The following is a 22,813-nucleotide window of genomic DNA, read 5'->3' on the forward strand; positions in this document are numbered from 1 at the left end:
TTATATTTTTAAAACGTTATTAATGAAATATTTGAACGAAGCACATGCAAGAATGTCATATAGGTAAACGTGCAGAGAACGTTCTCTGTAACGTATGCCCATTAAACGCACCTTCTGTAAACATTCATAAATAAGTGAAAGTTAAAACCAAGCTAAACATTTAATAGCAATAAATAGTGTATTTGTTGCTCAAAATTAAAATAAAAGTTATTCAATATTCATTTTGTCGTACCAAGTTCACATATTTTATTCCAGCAACGTTTTTGTTTTGCATTAAACAAAGTCATTTTGTGCATTAATGCATACGCGTTCGCTTACATAGCAGTTACAGATCGTGTTTTATTTTTGCCATATTTGCTTAATACTATTTAAAAATATATATTTCGTGTGTATGTGTGCGTGTGCTTGTTTGATTAATGCTTATTTAACCCATTTAAGGACACTTAAAAACAATTTATAGTATTTACTATAAAATAGAATGCAGCAAAATTGGGGTAATAAATGCTGAATGAGGAGGGTTGACGATGCCGTTGCGGATGATAAAGGTGACAAGCAAAAACATGTGCAAATACCTTCATACATGTGTATGCTTGTAAGTATTTACAGCACAATTTTTATTAAACGCATAAGTACGTATGTATAGTAAATAACTTATGTAAGTAGTTCGTGTAGCAGTTTCTATAACAAAGTAAATTAACTCTAGTTATTAGATTCAAAATTTTGGCAACAATTTCTGTAGGTGGATTGCATTCATACATCTGTATATTTATGTATGTATGTATATAATGCATATGTAACTATATCTAAATACAATATAAATGCACTGCACCTTGATCCAAGTGCATATTTACATAGTATATTTTTAATATGCTGCTTCTGTCAGGTCCAGGATTGCAAATAATGCTTTAAAAAATAATTGTATTAAGATAAATTTTTTTTTTTTATAATCCCAAAAGTCTTAATTAAAAATAATTTTCCTATTTCTAAACCCAAATACCGTATTGAAAAATAAGAACAATTTTAATTCCAAGTTTATAATAAAAAATTAAAAAAAAAAAAATCTTTTTAAATTAACATTTTTTTACGCTGGCGTACTTCGTATACTATCATTTTGAACTAGAGCTCGCACAGTCTCAACATCTTCAATACTCTAGTGCAGTGATCGGGAAACTTTTACATTACATGTATTTTTATCACTTTTAACTCTGATTTTGGGATATTTTCAATTTTTAATCCCAATCGCAAAATTGGAATTAAAATTGAAAATCTAGTTTTTAATATAAAATTTTTTAATTCAAAATTCTCAACCCTGGTCAGTTCCTTCTTATATTATTATTATTATAAGTATTACTTTTTTATAAATTTCAATATGCTCCATCATTAATTTGTTTAATGTGTTCAATGCGTTGGGTGTTCTCCTGACAAACAATGCCATTTCTCGTGAAAATGATCCGGCAATTTTATGCAATCCAGCCACTGCTGTAAACGTTCACCCTTACTGTTGTAGCCGATTACCAAACTGCCCAGAAAATCATTGCTCTTGCCAATGTCTTTATCCCAAACGGTTATAAACAACGTTTGTTTATTCAGATCATGTGGGCTGGATTCGAAATAAAATTCTTCGCGATATATTGGATTTAATGTGCGCCATTTGACACCGGTTTTGTATTTTTTATTCTTATGCGAGTCAGGTTTCAGTTGTCTAAAAATCGAGAAAAAGAAATTTTTAATATTAATAAAGCGCTCAGTTGCAATTAGCAGAGTGCAAATTGTATGAATATGAATATGCAAATAAATATAACATATTTAAAAAGAGCTTATATAATTATGTATACGGTTAAAGTTAAACGATATTTTTTTTTAACATAAATTGAGTTGCCATATCTTTATACATATAAGCGTACATAAATATACATATATATAACATCTGATCAAATTTGACCCGTACTGCCCAAAATTACTGCAACGTATTTAAATATTTACAAATTTTGGTTTCGCTTGGAAACGCAAACTTTCCAGCAAACTTGTTGTTCAATTTTTTTTTTCATAGCAAAAATCGGCAGACAAACTTTAACGGTTAACAAAATCGGACAAAAATCGGTTAACAAACAACTCATACTATTTGACATGTGTAGCTCAAACTTCACGTAAACAAAAAAAAAGGTTGCACCAATCTAAAGAAAAAAAAATTTTCGATTCGTTTTGTGCGCGCCATTTTAATGGACCCGTCCGCTTCAAATTTGATCAAATCGTATTAAACGACGGTTCTAACATGGTTTCCAAACACCCAACCTTTATAAAAGCTTTATTCACATAATGGACTAGCATAGTTTTTGAATTGTATACAAAATAGTAAACATATTTTAGAGAGTAATCAAAGTGTTAAATGTCAAGTTTTTAGCGTGTTTAAAAAAAAATGCAAAAACATTTCACACTTACAGCTTAACAAATGGATCCGAGCTGCCATTGTTGTCCATCGGTATCAAGTTGATGCACTGCTTCACATTCACTACCAAAGCACGTCGCTTTGTATTATAGCAGAGTGAAATTAAAATTTTTCCATGCGGCCACTCCTGTGACAGTTCCGCTTCATTGCTAAAACGATCCTCACCACCCAACGGCACAGATATGCGATATTGATTGGTATTGTGTATCTGCGTTTGAGAAAAATATGTTAAAAAACTTAAAAAAAAAAGTGTTAGACTCGGCTGCAGCGAAGCTATAATACCGTGTATTTTTTTATAGCAATTAAAACGACCGACGGTTTGCATACAACGGAAAACGTTTCGCTAGTTTTTTCTAAGCACATGGTTTGATATGAACGACCTTCAAGTTGAACTAAGCTTACCTAATAAGGTAAAAATATCTTTGTATTGATTTTGATCGGTCAGTTTGTATGGCAGCCAACATATATTATATGTACTAGGGTGGAGAGAAAATTTTTTTTTTAACATCCCACTCAGTTTTAAAGTAAATTTCGAGTTAAAATTTTTTTTTAGACAAAAAAATTTTTTTTTTGTTTAAACTCTTCACAGTTATATAAAAATTACCGAATTTGACGGTTCTTGACCAAATTTTTTTCGCTCCACCCTAATATGTGCATGTGAACAATTTTGTTTAAGATAGCAATCTATGCCAAATTTCGTGAAGATATTTTATTAAATAAAAAATCGCCGTTACCGACAAATTAACAGTTAAATTCTTGAGCAAAAAAGACTGTGTGCAAAATTTCAGATCGATTCAGATTAAGATATCTCAAAACCTGAGAGACAGCACGTCACACTGATCATTTATATAGTGACATATGCATCTTATGCTTAAGTATAGACATATACTCATATGTATACTTCATCAGGTCTCCAACGTTTCCTGCTGTATATTACAAACTTCTGAAAACTATTAATATACCCTGTGCAGCGTATAAAAACAATTATTAAGTGCTCCGAAATTAACGACTGCTCTCTATTACCAACTTACCGGCGAGAGCGCTATCTTAGCGCCTCCTAAGTAGTCATGGCCGTACTTGTCGTCATCGAATATCGCCACATACAGCGACGAACCGCCTAGTTCTTCCGGTTCGACGCCCACAAATTGCAATGTTTCATTAAATTCCGGGTTGCGTGTTTTATGTACCGTTTTAGTGCGCAACCAACGCGAATACTTCGTTATACTATCGGGCGTCACAAGATTCACCTTACAATAGGGATCTGTTAAGCCGGCCGCATCCATAGCCGGTAGATCGCGTGCTCTTACCATTATACAATCTAAACTATGTACGCTCTCACGATAGCTAACCGCTACCTCGAGCCAGCCGAGCAATTCGCGACAATGCAAATTTACTTGATTGTGATTGGGCACATGATTGCTCGTGTTCGCCGAATTGCCCGATGAACTTTCGCCGCTAATCGACCAAGATGACGAAACGGAACTGCGACGCGTATAATTACAGTTGCTCTCACGCCTATTGTTCCCCGACGTAACAGTTGACGCCGTTGATATGGTATCATAGTCCTGCTGACTACTTTCTGTTCGGGATGACTGACGATTGGCGAAAAAAGAATTGGAAAGTTTACGTTCACCGCTATCAATGAAACTTCGTATGGAGCCGAAAGTGCGTAAACGAAAACTGTCCTCACGTTGCATACGCGTCGCTGCCGGTGGTAAGACATCAGCGTTGAAGGAATTTCTGTTAGGTGTGCGTGCTGTTGTCGACGGCACTGCCGCGCATACAGCGCTGATGGCGCCATCCACAACATCACCACCACCGTCAACATTTGTATCCTCTTCCGAACTGCTGCTATCGTCCACATGTATTGTCAGCTTCTTAACGCGCACATTACGTGTGGGCGTGTTGTTGCAGCTTTGTGCGCCACGCGGCGGCAGCAACACATCAGACCTGGCGCCGCCACTTGCTGATTGATGTGTGGGTGTCGAATTAGTGCTGCTCGGTGCGTCATAATTGGGAAGCCCTTTGAAAAACCATGCACCAGATTTTTTCCACATTTCACGCGTCTCCGAGCAGATGCGGCACAACCATATTTCACGCGTACGATCACTGGTATGATAACGTATATTAATGTCGACGCTACACTTAGCACATACCGATTTTTTGCAGTCCTCACAAATGATGCGCGTCGAACGCAGTAGTCCAAATGTGTCACCGCAGAGCCGGCAACAATTTGGACCACCTTCGACGGCGCGTTGTTTAATTTTCTCCACACGCTCGACAAGTCGGCCCACGCGTTGCCGCTCAGCAGTCTCAATCTCCTCATTGCGGCGTATAACGGAAATAATAGCGGCTTGCTCATCGGGCCGAAGTGGTTCGTTGGTCTTGGAGCTGCTCCATCCAGCGCGTAATCTGTGGGGAGACACGGAAAGTAACAAAGAATATTTGATTTCAAAAGTCTTACTGTAAAAAATTAAATTCTTTTTTTGTCACCCTTAAATTTATTGTTCTTAAATGGCTTGTGTATTTTTGTTGCGATTATGTGCCTTTCTCATGCTCAAAACCTCGGAGAGAAATTTAATACAACATGAAAGTATATATGTTCTAACAGAGGCTGTGCTGCGACACGCAATACTGAACAGCCTAGATTATCACATATTTTCTCATAAGGCTTCGCACAAAATTGTAGAACCCTACATTTTTTGGCAGAACACTAAATGGGATAACACAAAGTAAGGGAAAAAGTCGGTCAAACAACTGTACAAATAAGTATTATCTATGTAGTCACAATTTTCTAACAAATTTCACAATAGTGTATCCAATTTCAATAGCGCATCGTGCAGGCACTATATTTCATCACACCTGGTTGTGTGCTCACACTACAGCTACATATGTATGTAGAAATATATACATACATTATACGCGCAACAAACACGTTTCTGCGCCATTTACTTGATTCTTATAAAACAGTCATGAGCCAAGTTCATGGCAATCAGTACAAAAATAATTACATATGACTAATTTCGTAAAACACACACATTGACATGCCAAAAATAAACAACGAAAATAATGTGGAACTAACCAAAGGAAATGAAAGAAACCTTATATGCATAAATGTGTAAGCCGAAAAGAGATCTCAACATTTTGTTAATTGTTTTTATTTAATTTTTATGTTATTTATATTAAACCAACCCCTAACCTGTTGTACCGCTATTCACGTCATTTCCCCATCACATCATGCATATGTACATGCTTGTTGTGCTCATGAAACAAACCTCTTAACGGCGGCGCTGCCATCACTGTGCTGCGCAGTCGACTATATGACTCAACAAAACCAAAGAGAAGCACACGAAAATGTAAAGAACTTTTTTTTGCATTTTGTTTGCTTTTGCTTGTGCTGGTGTTTGTTATTTTCATTTATTTGCATATCTACTTGTTTATCGCACGTACACGATTTGTTTCTTGCTTGCTTGTACAAGTTGGGAGTCAACGACAGACAGCAGGTAAGGCCAACGAAAACTTTATGCATGTATGTTAGTTGGTCCTTTAAAGTTCATATGTAAATACCTATTTATGTGTGTATCTTGCGAGGTTAATGGCTTGGAAATCGACTTAACCACATGCATGGCCATAATGTCTGCCGGCGTGTGATATATCAGTTGTTTGTATGAATGCCATAAGGTTGGCTATCTAACTTACGACCGTAGTGGTTAATGTGTCTGTGCTTGTTTTATTGCTTGTGTGAAGAGTAGCACGAGTGCAAACACGTTTTCAACATATTTTCGCATTGAATTCCTTTTTTTTTTTGTTATATATGTACTTATGGTATATGCTACCGCAGGCAAAATGTGATTGCCGACGTGTTGTTTACTTTATACCGATTCTTTTATTGTTGCTGTCACTTATTACTCAATGAAATGTGCTGATGAGTGACAGCGCTTTACAATTCAGGCCTGCAGAGAAAACTAAACAAAGAGATAATAAAAATAAATAAAAAGAGCTGGCTTATAATTAGATTGCATGATGCAAGCAAAGAGCTTAAATGTTTAGTTAAAACCCGCATACGTTAAATGAAAATTTTCTTACAAATATTTTTTTGGCGGTTCGATGACACTGACTTTATTACGTATACGCTGTGTATGACACATAACCAAAATTTAAATAATCCCGATGGAAATGACCGAATTTATCGACGTCGTTTAGCGACCGAGTACCCATGAAAATTGATATTGAATTTTTTTTTTAATTAATAACTTTTTTTTGAATTTTTTTTAATTTTAAATAAAAACCGTTTTAAATTATTTTCAGAAAAAAACAATGTGAAATTGTAAATGACTACTTAAACTAGTTGAACGGCTGCCAGTTGAGTAGGAAATAATTTCAAGGTTGTTTCTTTGTGTTCAATCTCGCACCTGATGCAACACTGAGCAAATCACGTCCTCTTTTGTTTAAAAATGTCGTGCATATGGCATTTTGACTCCATTTATCCTTATTTTAAAAAATCTATAAGATTTTATGGAAAATGGAATTTTGACTCAATTAATCCTTATTTTAAGATTTTATGGAAAATATTAGTGCATTAGTACGTTAAAGACAAGAAAAATTTTCTGAATTGATATCAAACAAATATTCCAGTATAAAAATTATCTTAAAACTTATTATCGCTTATTGGAAAAGAGAAACTCGCATAAATATACTTATTTCACGAGAATATACAATTCACATAATATTTTCACGCTCTAATGTAAATCAAATTATAAACGTCTGATAGTTTTGGCAAAATTTTTTTGGCAAAAAGTTTCGGTCCGACGCCTTTAAAAATAAAGTGATTGAAAACCTCACTTATGCATTTATTCTAGTTAACCCACGTAAACAAAGATAAAATAGATAGGTGACGTATACGCAGTGTACACTGAAAAAGTCTTGCTTCGCAGCATTTTCACAATATTTCCTCCTAAATTCTGTAAATTAAAAAAAATGGCGAATATGAAAAAAAATTATAAAATGAAAAACAATTTGTTTGCAGTTCTGCACCCTGTCATGTCTCTAATTATTCAATAATGCTATGCAGTTCCCAAACCCATGAATATATAGAGGTAACGTATACGCAGTGTATACCAAAAATGAAAGCTGCATAAGCGTAAAATTTTTAATTTTTGTTGATGAAATGAATTTGAATTTTGACTATACGTTGTCAACTAAATAATTTTTTAGTACATCTTTATTTAAAAATAATTAAGAAATATTTATACCTTTAAAATAAAAATTAAAAATAGTTTTTTATAAAAATCAAAACTCAAAAAGTATTTTTTTAAATTAATGATTAAAAAAAAACAATTTAATTATTAATTATAAAAAAAATTTTATTCGTATAAAAAAATCATTCATAGTCAAATAACTATAAACATACTACAAATTAGTTAATAACTTTACTTTTTTCACCAAACTGCATATTTATAATTATTTTTAGTTATTCTGCTCAAAACCTAAACTTTTTTTGACGCCCTTAATAGCCTCGCTTCACTGTTTTTTCTTCTTTTATTTTTGTCCGTTAGCAACACTCATTCCCGTGTGGCGAGCGCACACAAATATTTACTCACCAAAACCACTCTCAGCAAACAGACAGTAAATGAAAATGTAAACTTCACTCCCACAGCACACCACCGCAGCCGCCGCTATGTCCGCCATTATACGCCCATTCTACATACATTTACACCTTTTAGCGCTTTATTTGCATTTTCTTACTTCAAGCGGCTTACTTGACGTACTGTTTATATTAGACGCAAAGCAAGAAGAAAGTATGTTAATGCAAATACAAAAACATGGATTTAAAGAAATACAATAAAAAAAAAACTTTAGAAACAACTTTTATCAGGCTGGTAAGTAATTTGCTACTTTGCAAAGTTTATTTAGTGCTTTTCACTTTTTTCCCCTTCTTCGCGCCTACTTTCTTTTACATGATGGGGAAACAACGTTTTTTACCGCTATATTATTTAGTCGCCTATATGTTTGTGTGTTTATTTGCTTGTTTTGCAACGCCGCAGGGCTACACCGAACCACTTTGATACGTGCTCGGCAATATCTGTTTTTTTTTCATTTTTTCTGCCACTGTCATATATACCGTTTACCATTTTGCGCTCGCTTTGACAGTGGGTGTAAACGATTGTTGCTTTTTTGACATTTAGTGAGATTGTTCAAAAAAAAATAATGTTGCGAAAAATAGCAAACCAATGTGTGTGCTTATAGGCAAGCAACGCAATAAACACAATCTTTTGGCAATCACGCACGTACTCATGTACATATTTACACATACATATGCATATCGATATATGTTGTAGATATGTATTATGTATTATAGTTGTACATATATATATGCGACTACTGTACGTTTCGATATTTTTTTGCGTAATTCTTTGCGCTTGTTTGCATTGAAAACCCCCTCAACCTCACCTCATCTCTCACATACATTTCACAAAATACTTGTGTATGTATAAGTGTGTATGTAACTATGTCCGTATTTGCCCTAAAACCTTTTTGCTACTTGCGCGTTATTGTTGTCGCTTTATTGGTCTTTCCGCGCGAAATTGTTCTGTGCATCTTTGAATATGAAAAAAAAATCAGTAAAACTGGTCAAAGGTGCAGAAAAGGCTGCTGTGTGTGAGCGCAAAAGGCTATGTGTAGTGCAAAATATATGTAACTCATAAAAAATATTAACGGCATTTCGAGTGAAAATTTAGTTAAATTAAATATATATGCATGTATATTTCTTTTACTAAAAAAAAAAAAATAAAACGCCTCTTCAAAAAAAAATTTATGAAAATACTACTTTTTTCACTTGCCAGTGAATATAACCTCTTTATTGTTTCGAAATCTTATACGCAATAGAATCTGTTGCCTAACTCTAGGAGCAGCATGTGGAAAATTCTGTATCTTATTATTTTAACAATTATTTTTGTAAAAAATTGCATATGATATGAAATTACAGCTTGTGATTTGTCGCAGAATGTTCATTGTGTCATAGGCTCAAACATGTTCTTCATAAATTACAACCGTTCTTGCGTTATATGCAAAGTTGTATGAATTTCGGCACGAAATTTAATCAACAATAATATGCGTCACTAAAACTGCGCCGAAGGTAAGTTAGAAAGTTACATTAACTTTTGAAAGTTTGTGAAAGATTTATTGTTGTGCTGCGTTAGTTAAGATATCATTAAAAGCAGTACAGAATCTCTTGTATTGCATTATTTCACAATTAACCAAAGAATGATTAGCTGCTAATGCTTGAAAAAGCATTTTTTAATTATTATAGAGTTTTTTAACTATATAGATTATGTATATAGCTTTCTTATACATATATAAATTAATTTTAAAATTTAAATAAAAAATACCTCATACATATATATAGGATATTATAGTTTCGGTGCAGCTGAAGTTAACGTTTTTGCTTTTTTCATTTCAAGTGGCTGCTATATATATCTATAATATGCGAAAAATAATTTATAAAATCGAAAAATATTACGTTTTATATAAATTTTTAACTAATATTTAAATTATTTAAATTTGCCAGCTTTAAACTTTAAATAAACAATATTTTTTTCTGAATAGTATTTTCCTAAAAACTAATGCATTAAATTGTAAAAATGAGAAATTTCTTGTATCGCCACATATTTCTCTTCATTTCACCAACAAAATGTATTGTTTTCACCGAAAAGTAATCTAATTATGCATGTATAGTAATTAATGAGTATATATGTATCTAAAAAAAAGCCGTGGTAATTAATGAGTACATATGTATCTCAAATGAATAACAAAATAGACCAAAATTCATACATCGTTGAACAAATGTCCATATGTTGATTTGCGAAGTTTGCTGAATACTGATTAACGTACTGTTATATTTGCATAACGTGATAAGCGGGACTAACAAGTTGGCAGCACCTTCGTCATCATTGCTCATGCTTCACTAAAGCAAACGCGGTTGGCGGTTGGCCTATTAAACAGAGCAAGCAGCAAACACATTTCAAAGAATTAATTAAAATGTTGGATTTTTGCAATAATTTGAGTGTGGTAAAAATTACTGAGTTGGAAAATAAGTAATGAGGTGAAGAGAGGATTTTTTTTGCTTAAGCAGTTTCAAATACAAATATATAAAAATTTTAAAATTTTAGTTTTTACATTAATAATTACTGAAATGCGTATACAAGTATGTTGTAATTTGTAACTTTTCCAAAAAAAAAAAGAAAATATATAACTGTATATTTTGCAAATGCGTAGCACACGCCGGTAGCCGCAGGTCAGCTGAGTGTATAAAATTCGTTTCTACGAACATACTTGAAGTCCAGTTAACATTGCGCGCAGTTTTCCAAAGAATATATACATACATACATACATATGTATGTAATTAATATTACACCTTCGTAGAAATTGTATTTTTGCTTATTTTACTGCCACCTTACCATCTCTCACCTTGGCAACGCAACAGCTGTTAGTAACCACGAACTTTTCCACTACTCCGCGCACACGCTCGCTTGCACAAACACACACATACAAAATATGTACGCGCAGCAGTCAATTACTCCAGGTGGTGTTGATGTGAATGCTTTCGGCAATGCTCGCCCTTCAAAGTATGCAACATTGCAAACAAAAATCAAGGTTATTACTGTATTACAAGTTGTATCTCTTGCTGCACACACACACATGCATACTTGTATGCGTTAAATAAAATATAACAGCTGTTCCCAACTGAATACTGCGAATGCAATGGCAAGCTGTACACACACATACATACATATGCATACAAAAATATATAACGGGAAGCAGCAATAAGCAACAATTATGCGTAAATTATGAGATGACCTTAAGCAAGCGGTTTATTTATGAGCTGGCAAAAATATGGCAAAGAAAATGGCGCGTTTCAAAGCAATTAAAATATAGAGCGATTTTACCATTAATTATATAAAAATATGCAATGTAAAATTATTTATACGTACAAAATTCATTCACAATTAAAAACAGTTTTAATAGCACAGTTTTAAGCGCTCTAGCATTAAGTAACTGGTATTCGCTTATTTACTTATGCTTTGCTGTTTTCTAATTTTATTTTGCCATTTAAAATAATAACACCGTATTTTGCTGATATTTGTGTAAAGGAAAAGTATTTTTAATTTAAATATTTTTTTGAAAAATAAAATGAAACAAGAGCACCATGCTTATTTTTATAAAGATTGTCATGTAGCGCTAATCTCTAATTTTTGCTTAGTGCGAGCGCAGAAAAAGGTATAAAACGAAAAAAAATCGTTCTACTTGTATAATATAACAATTTTCTCATTTAAATTACATTTGTCATATAACGCTGATCGCTACCTGCACAACAAGGCCTCATTCGCTGGTTTTAGTTGCACATAAAAGTTGAAAAAGGGGTAATAAAATAAAAATATCTTTGAAAATTTGTTTGCTTGTTTAATATTATATGTAATTTGTCATATGGCGCTGCTTGTTAGCTTCAAAACGACACCGCATTTATTGCCTTCGGTGCTATGTAGAAGCAGAAAAAGGGATAATAATGCGAATAAAATCATGAAAACGTTAGGGAACATTAAAATTTTGGTTTTTAATCATTAATTATGCTCTGAACGGGGTATATTAAGTAAGTAACACGCAGAAGACAACGTCGAAGACTATATAAAATATTTATATAAATGAACAGCGTGACGCGCTCACTCGATTTAGCCATGTCGCTCTGAACGTCTGTGTGTATATAGACGAACTAGTCACTCAGTTTTTGAGATAACGATCTGAAGTTTTGCGCACGTTCTTTTCTCCACAACAAGCTGCCGACAAATAGGTAGCGACGATATACGACCACTATAGTTTATAGCTGTCATACAAGCTAAACGTTCAAAATTAAGTTCTTGTTTGAAAAACTCTATTATTTGACAAGATATCTTCACGAAATTCGGCATAACTTATTTTCTAAGGCAACAATACAATCTCTGCACATATTGTTCAGATCAGGCTACCATAGCATATAGCTGGCATACAAATTGAACAATCAGAATCTAGTATGGAAAACTTTTTTATTTGTGAAGGGTATTCTAGCTTCTTGGTAAATGATTCATAGTCACTCTTTAATGTTCTCATTACTCATTACTTCAACTTTAAACTTATCATTTTGCTGGGCTCCTTAATATTAGGCAATGCAGATTTCTGCATATTTTAATCAGTTTCGCAAAGACTGATTGATATATATTTTTGTCTATTAAAAACTTGTTCAATAGCTTGTAGATATTGCTTGAGACCTGATTTGGAACTTACGACTCATCAAGTAATAGTCACCTACCAATTTTAAAGAGAAAAAGCTTATTTTTATTTTGCAGTTAATTCTATATTCCAAGAAATCAGCTGCAACGGCTTTTCCTACTAAAAAATACTTGAACTTGAGCGCATTTCCTCTGTGCGCAAACTAAGTCTCAGCTTAACTCACACAACCTTGACAAGCATACGCATTGCGCAAACGATGCATTTCATGAACAAAAAAATCACAAAGTTCAAGGCATCAAACTCCATAGAACAAGGTTATGTCAACCGTATGTATGCACAAAGTACTGTCTGTTTTCAATGCTGACTGAAGCAGCAGCTTTCACTGCGTTGGTATAAAGCAGCGTAGGACTTGTGGGGTTTCAAATATGCACGAATTGGCAAAATTAAAGTTGTGAAGGTTGCCGACTAAGCGAAAATGACAAAAGCCAAGTGGAGAAGAAGAAGCAGCGCACATTAAATTTGTCTCCTGCTTAACTCTCGAAACTTTCTTAATATATATACTTAGCAAATGTATTATTTGACCTTCGCCACGCCACACTAATACGCATACATAAATCTGTCTAGCAGTCTTTTAGGCGCCCAACACAGCTGTTGGACCAGCAGCTGGCACTTGAATTCGAGCTAACGTAATTATAACAATTAGAAAGTCATATTTTATTAAGTTATTAAAACTTAATTAGCGCGCACATTGTGGCACAGCATGCGACGCCGCACCAAGTCCGCACTGCAGCCGTCAACGCAGCATGCGTTGACATTTATGATGAGCTCATAAATCTAATCTATTTTTAATAAGCATTAGCAAGTGTGTGTGTATATATGTCAACGACCACAAATGCGCGAGCCAATAGCCACTACTTTAGCCTCATTACATGGCGCTACAGCGCCGCTCACTACACCCCTTGCTACTCAGCACGTTGCGCTCCATTTCAAGTTACTCGCTGTCATTTCCTTAGTTTGCGCATTGACAGTTACAGCGACATGCATATTTAAGTTTCATAAACGTTTGTGTATATGTGTGTCCAGCTTATGCGTGTGTGTGTGTGTGTGTATTCGCTGTCTTGTTTGTTTGTTTGGCGTCAGTTAGGCAGGCGCTGGCGCTGACGATAATGACTACTCATTGCACAGCCAAGCATCAGCTGCCCTTCACCTCCCCCTCCCGAGTTCCGTCTAAATGTCAAACATAAATATTTACGTACATAAGTCCAAGCCATCACAATTATAAATGCACAAAGGCAGACATATAACGGTTTTAGTAAACGTCAAATGAGATTGTGGCGGATTTGCTGTGTACAGTGTTGATTATTGCCTTTTTGCATTACAAATAAGTGTGTTTGTATGTTTGTGCGCTTTTATGATGTGCCGTTAAATGCATTTTTTAAATAACTCCAGTAAAAGTAATATGCGCTGTTACATTTATTTCGGTCGTGCGTGCTTACGCTTAGTTAAGATGTGCGGGTAGCCAGATTTAGTGGACTGCCTGGGAATATATGAACTCATTTTATTCTCGAACTATTAAGAAAATGCTATATATGTGAGTGGGGTTGCGTCGGATCCGGTAAAAAAATAACATAGTTAGACTTTGATACCCTTAAGTTCCGTTTCCACTAAAAATTAAGAAGAAGAAGTCGGAAAGGTAAAAGGTGTTGTAAAAGTTAAACTAGGTAAACTCTCCAAGATGTTTGGTCGAACTATAATAGCAAACTATTTATATGATATGTGGAGAAGCGCGCTTTAATATTATGCTACAGATTTTGGGACTTACATGTTTTGTGACAACTGCGCTAAGTCAGTAAGTTAGTTAGTTTATAGAAAACAGTAAAATACTCGCAGGTTTGCCATTGCGAAGGAGTGACAGCAATAAAAAACAATGTGTTGCTATCGTGACGACTAAATATATAGCCGTATTATTTTCGTACAATCTGCGAAATTTACAATCCTACAGACATTAAAACGGTAAACTTAGATTTCCGATAGCATCACTGTTGATATTTTTATGCTCGATATATAATATATTTATTTTGTAAATTATCGATTATATATTTTAATTTTTATAATAAATTATATATTGGTTTAATTTTTATAACTTTTTAAAAATTGTTTTTTTTTTTGAAATTTTCAATTTTCCATACAAATATCACACAAGTTTTCCGCGGCTATATCCACATATATTCTTGATTTGGAGAACATTCTATCATTCTTTATCCGCCCATACACATTTTATCACCAAAATCCTGGAACGGTATTCTAAAGCCGACGCAAACTTTTAATGTGAATTTTTCAAAAACATTTATAAACTAAACGCAAATCTTCCTCCAGCTTTTTTTACTGTAATTAAGCAAAATATAATCCTCTGTATGCGATAATTATATAACAAACTGTTTGTTTTCTTCTCATTTATCGCAGGTCGCTGAGCAATGTATTTATTTGCGGCTAAACAGTAAATTTGCACACATACATACATATCTGTATGTAAGCACGTAGCTTTGCGCACACGTTTATAAGTGCGTGCAGAATAAAATTCCAGCATACACTCGTTTATACCCCCGAGGAAAGCTGAGAGTAGTGCAACGTGCAGTGAGCGGCAGTAGAAACACATCGCCGTAGAAACACACTGCCTAATGAACACACCAACGAAAGGCAGCGTGTGTGGAGCGGGGTAAGTGAAATGAACTTTCGTAATGATATCGCATAGCCGAGTGGCTTGGACACTTGATTTAATTACGTGGCAATGCTGTGCTGCGCTTGCACACATAATATTCATTATAACACTATTGCCGCACACCTCACTATTGCCCCTCCTTGCCAATTGGCCTTTCGATTCACAAGTTTATTAGTTTTTTTTTGTTTTTTTTGTTTGCGCCACTATCGCAATGCCGCAAATGACGTGCAAAATGATGTGTATTGAAATGACGACAGACGGCTGACGACAGACAGTTGAACTGACAGTAGAGTGCGGATGCAAACAACGGCATAAAAATGTGTAATCGAGCGTTTGGTGGGTGCATGCCGACAGGCAATACGCGTCAGTGATACGCTGACAGCCGGATGTGCTTTGTGGCTTTGACATGCATACACAGATAATATGACAGTTTACAGTTATAACTATATTTTAGTAGCACCCATATAAGAAGTGTTTGCAGAAGAATAAATAACACTAATGACGTTTCCAGCGATTAAAACGCGTTTAAGATTCTTCGTACCCTAAACAGGGTATCTGATATACTTGTTTATAATAGAGAGAAACGTCGAATACACTATAAAGCAGATACTTATATTATATTATGCATCCTTTCTCCCCAAGAAGCTGCACATTTGTCGGTACCGCCGATATCGGACTCCAATAAAATATAGCTGCTATATAAGCTGATCCATCAAAATGAAATTCTTCTATAGAAACCTTTTTTATTTGACACGATACCGTGGCATAGATTGTTGTTCATAGTAATATCACAATATTCGAAGAAATTCTTTAGTTTTCCGATCACTATAGCTTATAGATGTCATGTAAGAAATGCAGCTATGTAGGGTATTCGATGCAGTCGAAGCTAACGCTTTTTTTTTTGTTTTTATCAATGATATCCTTTGATTTTTTAAAAACTTTTCCTATTAAAAAATTTTTCAACACTAATTTTTTACAAAAACAACAATCGTCTCAAATAGCATAAGCAGCATCACAAGTCAATATGGCAGCCGAATTACACAACAACAACTTGTATCAGAGAACATAAAATAGTTCTTATACGTTCTCTGCTTCTGGCTCAGGTGACTTACACGCTTTGATATGACATAGTTTAAAAGTCATGAGAGGACCTCGCGGGAGGCTGGCTGCCAGCTGGCTCTATATAAGTAGAGCAGGCACCGCGCCAGCCAGTGCTTAGGTGACTCTCGCGACTCGATGTGACTTGTTTTAAAAGTCATGAGGTGACCTCACGGGAAGCTGGCTGCCTGCTGGCTCTATATAAGTAAAGCAGGCACCGCGCCAGCCAGTGCTTGGGTGACTCACACGTCGCGATGTGATTTGTTTTAGACGTCATGAGGTGACCTCACGGGAAGCTGGCTGCCTGCTGGCTCTATATAAGTAAAGCAGGCACCGCGCCAGCCAGTGCTTGGGTGACTCACACGTCGCGATGTGATTTGTTTTAGACGTCATGAGGTGACCTCACGGGAAGCTGGCTGCCTGCTGGCTCTATATAAGTAATGCAGGCACCGCGGTAGCCAGTGCTTGGGTGACTCACACGTCGCGATGTGATTTGTTTTAGACGTCATGAGGTGACCTCACGGGAAGCTGCCTGGCAGCTGGCTCTATATAAGTAAAGCAGGCACCCTGCCAAGCCAGTGGTTAAGTGACTCAGACATCGCGATGTGATTTGTTTTAAAAGTCATGAGGTGGCCTCTCGGGAAGCTGGCTGCCCGCTAGCTCTATATAAGTAAAGCAGGCACCGCGGTAGCCAGTGCTTGGGTGACTCACACGTCGCGATGTGATTCGTTTTAATAGTCATGAGGTGACCTCACGGGAAGCTGGCTGCCTGCTAGCTCTATATAAGTAAAGCAGGCACCGCGCCAGCCAGTGCTTGGGTAACTCACACGTCGCGATGTGATTCGTTTTAATAGTCATGAGGTGACCTCACGGGAAGCTGGCTGCCTGCTGGCTCCATATAAGTAAAGCAGGCACCGCGGTAGCCAGTGCTTGGGTGACTCACACGTCGCGATGTGATTCGTTTTAATAGTCATGAGGTGACCTCACGGGAAGCTGGCTGCCTGCTGGCTCTATATAAGTAAAGCAGGCACCGCGGTAGCCAGTGCTTGGGTGACTCACACGTCGCGATGTGATTCGTTTTAATAGTCATGAGGTGACCTCACGGGAGGCTGGCTACCAGCTGGCTCTATATAAGTAAAGCAGGCACCGCGCCAGCCAGTGCTTGGGTGACTCACACGTCGCGATGTGATTTGTTTTAGACGTCATGAGGTGACCTCACGGGAAGCTGGCTGCCTGCTGGCTCTATATAAGTAAAGCAGGCACCGCGCCAGCCAGTGCTTGGGTGACTCACACGTCGCGATGTGATTTGTTTTAGACGTCATGAGGTGACCTCACGGGAAGCTGGCTGCCTGCTGGCTCTATATAAGTAATGCAGGCACCGCGGTAGCCAGTGCTTGGGTGACTCACACGTCGCGATGTGATTTGTTTTAGACGTCATGAGGTGACCTCACGGGAAGCTGGCTGCCTGCTGGCTCTATATAAGTAAAGCAGGCACCGCGGTAGCCAGTGCTTGGGTAACTCACACGTCGCGATGTGATTCGTTTTAATAGTCATGAGGTGACCTCACGGGAAGCTGGCTGCCTGCTGGCTCTATATAAGTAAAGCAGGCACCGCGGTAGCCAGTGCTTGGGTGACTCACACGTCGCGATGTGATTCGTTTTAATAGTCATGAGGTGACCTCACGGGAAGCTGGCTGCCTGCTGGCTCTATATAAGTAAAGCAGGCACCGCGGTAGCCAGTGCTTGGGTGACTCACACGTCGCGATGTGATTCGTTTTAATAGTCATGAGGTGACCTCACGGGAAGCTGGCTGCCTGCTAGCTCTATATAAGTAAAGCAGGCACCGCGCCAGCCAGTGCTTGGGTAACTCACACGTCGCGATGTGATTCGTTTTAATAGTCATGAGGTGACCTCACGGGAAGCTGGCTGCCTGCTGGCTCCATATAAGTAAAGCAGGCACCGCGCCAGCCAGTGCTTGGGTAACTCACACGTCGCGATGTGATTCGTTTTAATAGTCATGAGGTGACCTCACGGGAAGCTGGCTGCCTGCTAGCTCTATATAAGGAAAGCAGGCACCGCGCCAGCCAGTGCTTAGGCGACTCACACGTCGCGATGAGACTCTTATGTAGATTTTAAATTTCATACAATTCTGCTTTACTTCTAGCATCACACTTAACTCAAGCAATCGCTTTTCGCTGCACTATGTCCTCAGCCTTAATGTCTAATGAAATTATTGTCCCCAAAAGTGCAAAAGTTTATATGCACTTGCCCATATATGCAGACACGTGCATGTAAATGTGTATAACGGTATATTCGTATAACTAAATAAAAATCAAAAGAATTTCACTGCTCGTTTATTTTTAATTAACGTTAAAAGCATTCCCCGAATTGCCACGAGGACCATTTCAACCGAAATAACGGTAATCAAACCAAGTGAGCCAAAAATGTTTAACGTAGAATGCATTCACGTAAATAGATATGTATATATGTATACATATAATACGTTATGAACTGAATTAACTATGCTAATATATTTTATTTTTTATAAATGAAGGAATACAGCAGACTAACTCGAAATATTTATGAATTTTTGAATCTACTTTTAGCATAAAAAAAATCGAAATTTGTATCAAAAATCTTATTCATTCTTTGTTTTAATATTATATACGACAAATATATCTATATGAGAAGGTCGCGTAAAATTTTCAAGCTGGGCGGTCCCGCTGACTTTGAAAGCAGAACGCGTTTAAGGTTTTCGGAGCCGATTTCACTAACATAAGTTTAAAAATTCTTACAAATACCCCCACATCCCATATCTGAAACTATTTGCGTGTAAACTTCAAATTTTTGTAGATAATTTTCAAATATATGTAACAGACATTCGATATACTTTTAATGCAAAAAACTAAGCTTTTTGAAATTCACAAGTGAATATAACTCCTAAAGGCGTTTTGTGACATTCTGAATAATCGATAATAGCAGTTCGATCTTTTATCGTTTATATCCACTTATCCACTTTTACGGTTTATCGCAAATTTCTTTATTATTTTTGTATTTTTGTAATATATATTTTATATTGTATTTTTCTTTATTTTCTTTATTAAAAAATATTTGCGCAAAAATGTTTTAATTTCGTGTATGCCACCGGTGTCATTTTTTTGTTTTGAAATATTAATAATAAAAAATTTTATAGCATAGATTTTTGTTAGCATGTGCAGTTTTTATAAAATGCCAAAAACAATTTTAATTTTGAAATATTTTTCACAAAAGTGTATTAAAATAGCAAGCAGAGTTGGCTTTTCGCTTTTCTGTCGTAAATTGTAGACTAAGAAAACTTAAGAAAAATAAACATTTTAATATTTTTTTCTATATATTTGTTCATTGGGTAACGCCGGCATTCAACAAAAAATAAATATTTTACTACTTTCGGCTTGCTAATTGTTTTTAATGCCCTATTCGAGGTAATTATCAAGTCTTAACTCTTAAAACACAGACACGTTTCGAGTTCAAAACCACCAAATTATTTTATTAATTAATTATTTATGTGAACTGACAGATATTTGTGTATGTGTATGTTTGCTTACTTTGCTCTCAATGCCAACTGTCTGTCGCTGGGACAGACAAACTTATTTCCGCTTGTGTTGTTGTGGCTTTGAAAATCCATTTCCTGCAGTGTAAATAAGCAACGGCGACGACAGTGTAAATAACTGACAGTCTGCTGGTGTGTTGGCAGCGCTGAGAAATAGTACTTTTGGGTATTGTGTTTGTTGTTCGGTAGCAATACGGTTAACTGTTGTCAGTTAAAACCTCAACTTCAACGTGCTTCTTGTTATTGTTGTTGTTGTGCACGCCACTGCGTATGCTGCGTGCGGAATATTTCAATGCTTGTTGTTGTAATATTTCCAAGAAACTTTGTTACGGTATTTGCTGTTGTGTGGCATGCTAACGTTAGCGTTGTTGTTTTTTTGTTATTGTTGTTGTTTTTGTGTTAGTTTCGCCTTGATAATACACACAATATTTCGATATTCACAAGTGGTTGTCGTGCAAGCACACACAGCGTGGCTAGTGTTCACATATACAGTTATATGTATTGCATACTTTTCGGCGCAGCTACAGCTGGTGCATGCTAAAAGCACATAATTACAATCAAGTTGCATAAACTAATGCGTATTTAACACATAATAAAAAATAATAATTAACATTTAAATATTTGCACACTTTCCAAATTTTTATTTTTCACAAATTTTCTTTAACTCTCATGCGGTTTAATCGCTTTCACGCCGTAGTTTAATTAAAATATACACAAACTAAGATTTCTAAAGCCATTTCCAACACACATTCTTTATCACTTTTGCCGAATTGGTTTTTTCTTTCATACACTTTCTCACAGTTTTGCGTGCTTTGGCGCCTGCGATACGCCCTCTTCAGTCGACGGCAATGTACTGAGTGCCTAACCAAACAATCGGCGTCTGGAGTGCTGCCAGTCTGAGCCGCCGACGATACACTCGCCTGTTGCACAGTCGAACGCACTTGAACGCAACAAAAAAAAAACACAAACAAAAAAAACAACGAAACAAAGCATATCGCAAGGCAACAATAACACGAAGTATTCGTTGTAATGTAACACCATCGCCTTAATGCCGAAAACCCCACTACGTTTGCAAATGTATATATACATAAATATGTATATGTATGTATAATAATATGTGCGCGTGTGTGAAAGTGTGCGTGCGTTATCAACCCCACAATGCTAAATCCGCTATGCATACACACACACGTCTGTGTACGCTTGCATGCCTGTTCGGCCGTGAGGGCACAGCATGTTCGTGTCTGCAACGAAAATGGCTAACAGGAGGCAGAGATAACAGGAAAAAACGATAAGGCGTGTTCACTGTGTAATGTAGAGAATATAAGTATGTAAATATGATAATTGCATTAAAAAAAAATACTTAAAATTAATACAAAATATTAAAAAAAAAAATACCATAAAATATACTTAAAATAAAAAATAAAAAATTTAAAAAAATATTAAATATAAAAAAAATTAAAATTTAATTAAAAAATATTTAAATAAAATTAAAAATTAATAAGGTAAAAAAATAATAATTTCTGTGAAAAAATTATAGTTTGAATAAAAATAAAAGAAAAGATATAAACTTAAATATAAAAATTATTTAGTTCATATGAATATTAAATTAAAAAGATATTTTAGTTAGCAAATTATTAAAAAAATATAATAAATATTAAATATAATGTTAAATTAAATTAAAGCGTTATATCGATATGTGAAGTTCAGAAACACTCTTATATGTCGAAAGTAGAATGAATGTTAATAATATTATCCGAATATTTGAAGTTGATCCGGCAAATAGTTTCGGATATATCTGCGTATTTGTAAAATTAACTTATTATAATCGGCTCCCAAAACTTTACACCCGTTCCTCTCGAAATGTTGTTTACAGCGTCGGTGATGAAATTTTCTTCGGAATGCACTTTCTAAGATATATAATATTTTCCGGTAATGATCGAATTATTAATATTTTAGTTAATAATTTCGAATTTTCTTAGCCACTATGATATTATATGTAATTTTTTTCACAAAAAACGACTTTTTTTGGATAGCCACGATTTTGTCATGAATGAAAATTTTGACTTATCCTTCGATCATTACCTGTGTTAATCTATAGTAATAATACTTTATTTTTGTTTTTTTTTTTTTGAATTTGTAGAAAATTTTAAACAGAAAAATCAACAATTTACGAAGGCCGTCCCTACAGTACTCGGCTACGTGATCAAAGAAATACGAAATTTTTCCAAATTAAGCACCGATTATTAAAGTACATAGCCTTTTTATAAAATTCACGAAAAAACTGTGAATACCCCCATTGTTTAAGTAGTAGGTCTTAAAGTAATACGGCTTAACGTCCTTGTCATGTCATGTACCTGTTTCACACAACTGACCGCCACGCGTTTGAACTCTGTGAATACTCCCTACGATGCAAGTCTCCCTAAAAGCTGCCAATTTAATAATTTCAAGGCATACCGCGTGCACGCTTAGCTTGTTAAAGGCGCCTTAGCACTTTCTAAATGCTTCGCCAGTTGATTACTCAGCTGCATAGCGCGAAAGGGGTGTCTACAAAAACAAGCGCATATTCGCTGTCACAAATTTGATTGAGAGTTTGACGACCAGCCTATATAGAGGGTAGTTTTTAAGAGTACACACAGGCATTTACATATGTATATAAGAGTATATACATACATTTGTACAACAATAATAATCGTAAATGCTGT

The 22,813-nt window shown here is 35.6% G+C and overlaps 1 protein-coding gene across 1 annotated transcript; it reads right to left on the bottom strand.

Moving 5' to 3' along the window:
- Window positions 1-217: 217 nt before the first annotated feature.
- Rph (Rabphilin) lies at window positions 218-21,125 on the bottom strand. Its single transcript, XM_014236735.3, has 4 exons — window positions 20,107-21,125; window positions 3,478-4,858; window positions 2,440-2,654; window positions 218-1,702 (listed from the first exon to the last, which is right to left on the bottom strand). Exons 1-4 carry the CDS (start codon window positions 20,184-20,186, stop codon window positions 1,399-1,401), a joined length of 1,980 nt encoding a protein of 659 aa, XP_014092210.2. The 5' UTR covers window positions 20,187-21,125; the 3' UTR covers window positions 218-1,398.
- Window positions 21,126-22,813: the final 1,688 nt, after the last annotated feature.

This window comes from Bactrocera oleae, chromosome 5 (genome assembly GCF_042242935.1).
Source record: "Bactrocera oleae isolate idBacOlea1 chromosome 5, idBacOlea1, whole genome shotgun sequence".
In the NCBI taxonomy this organism is placed as follows: domain Eukaryota; kingdom Metazoa; phylum Arthropoda; class Insecta; order Diptera; family Tephritidae; genus Bactrocera; species Bactrocera oleae.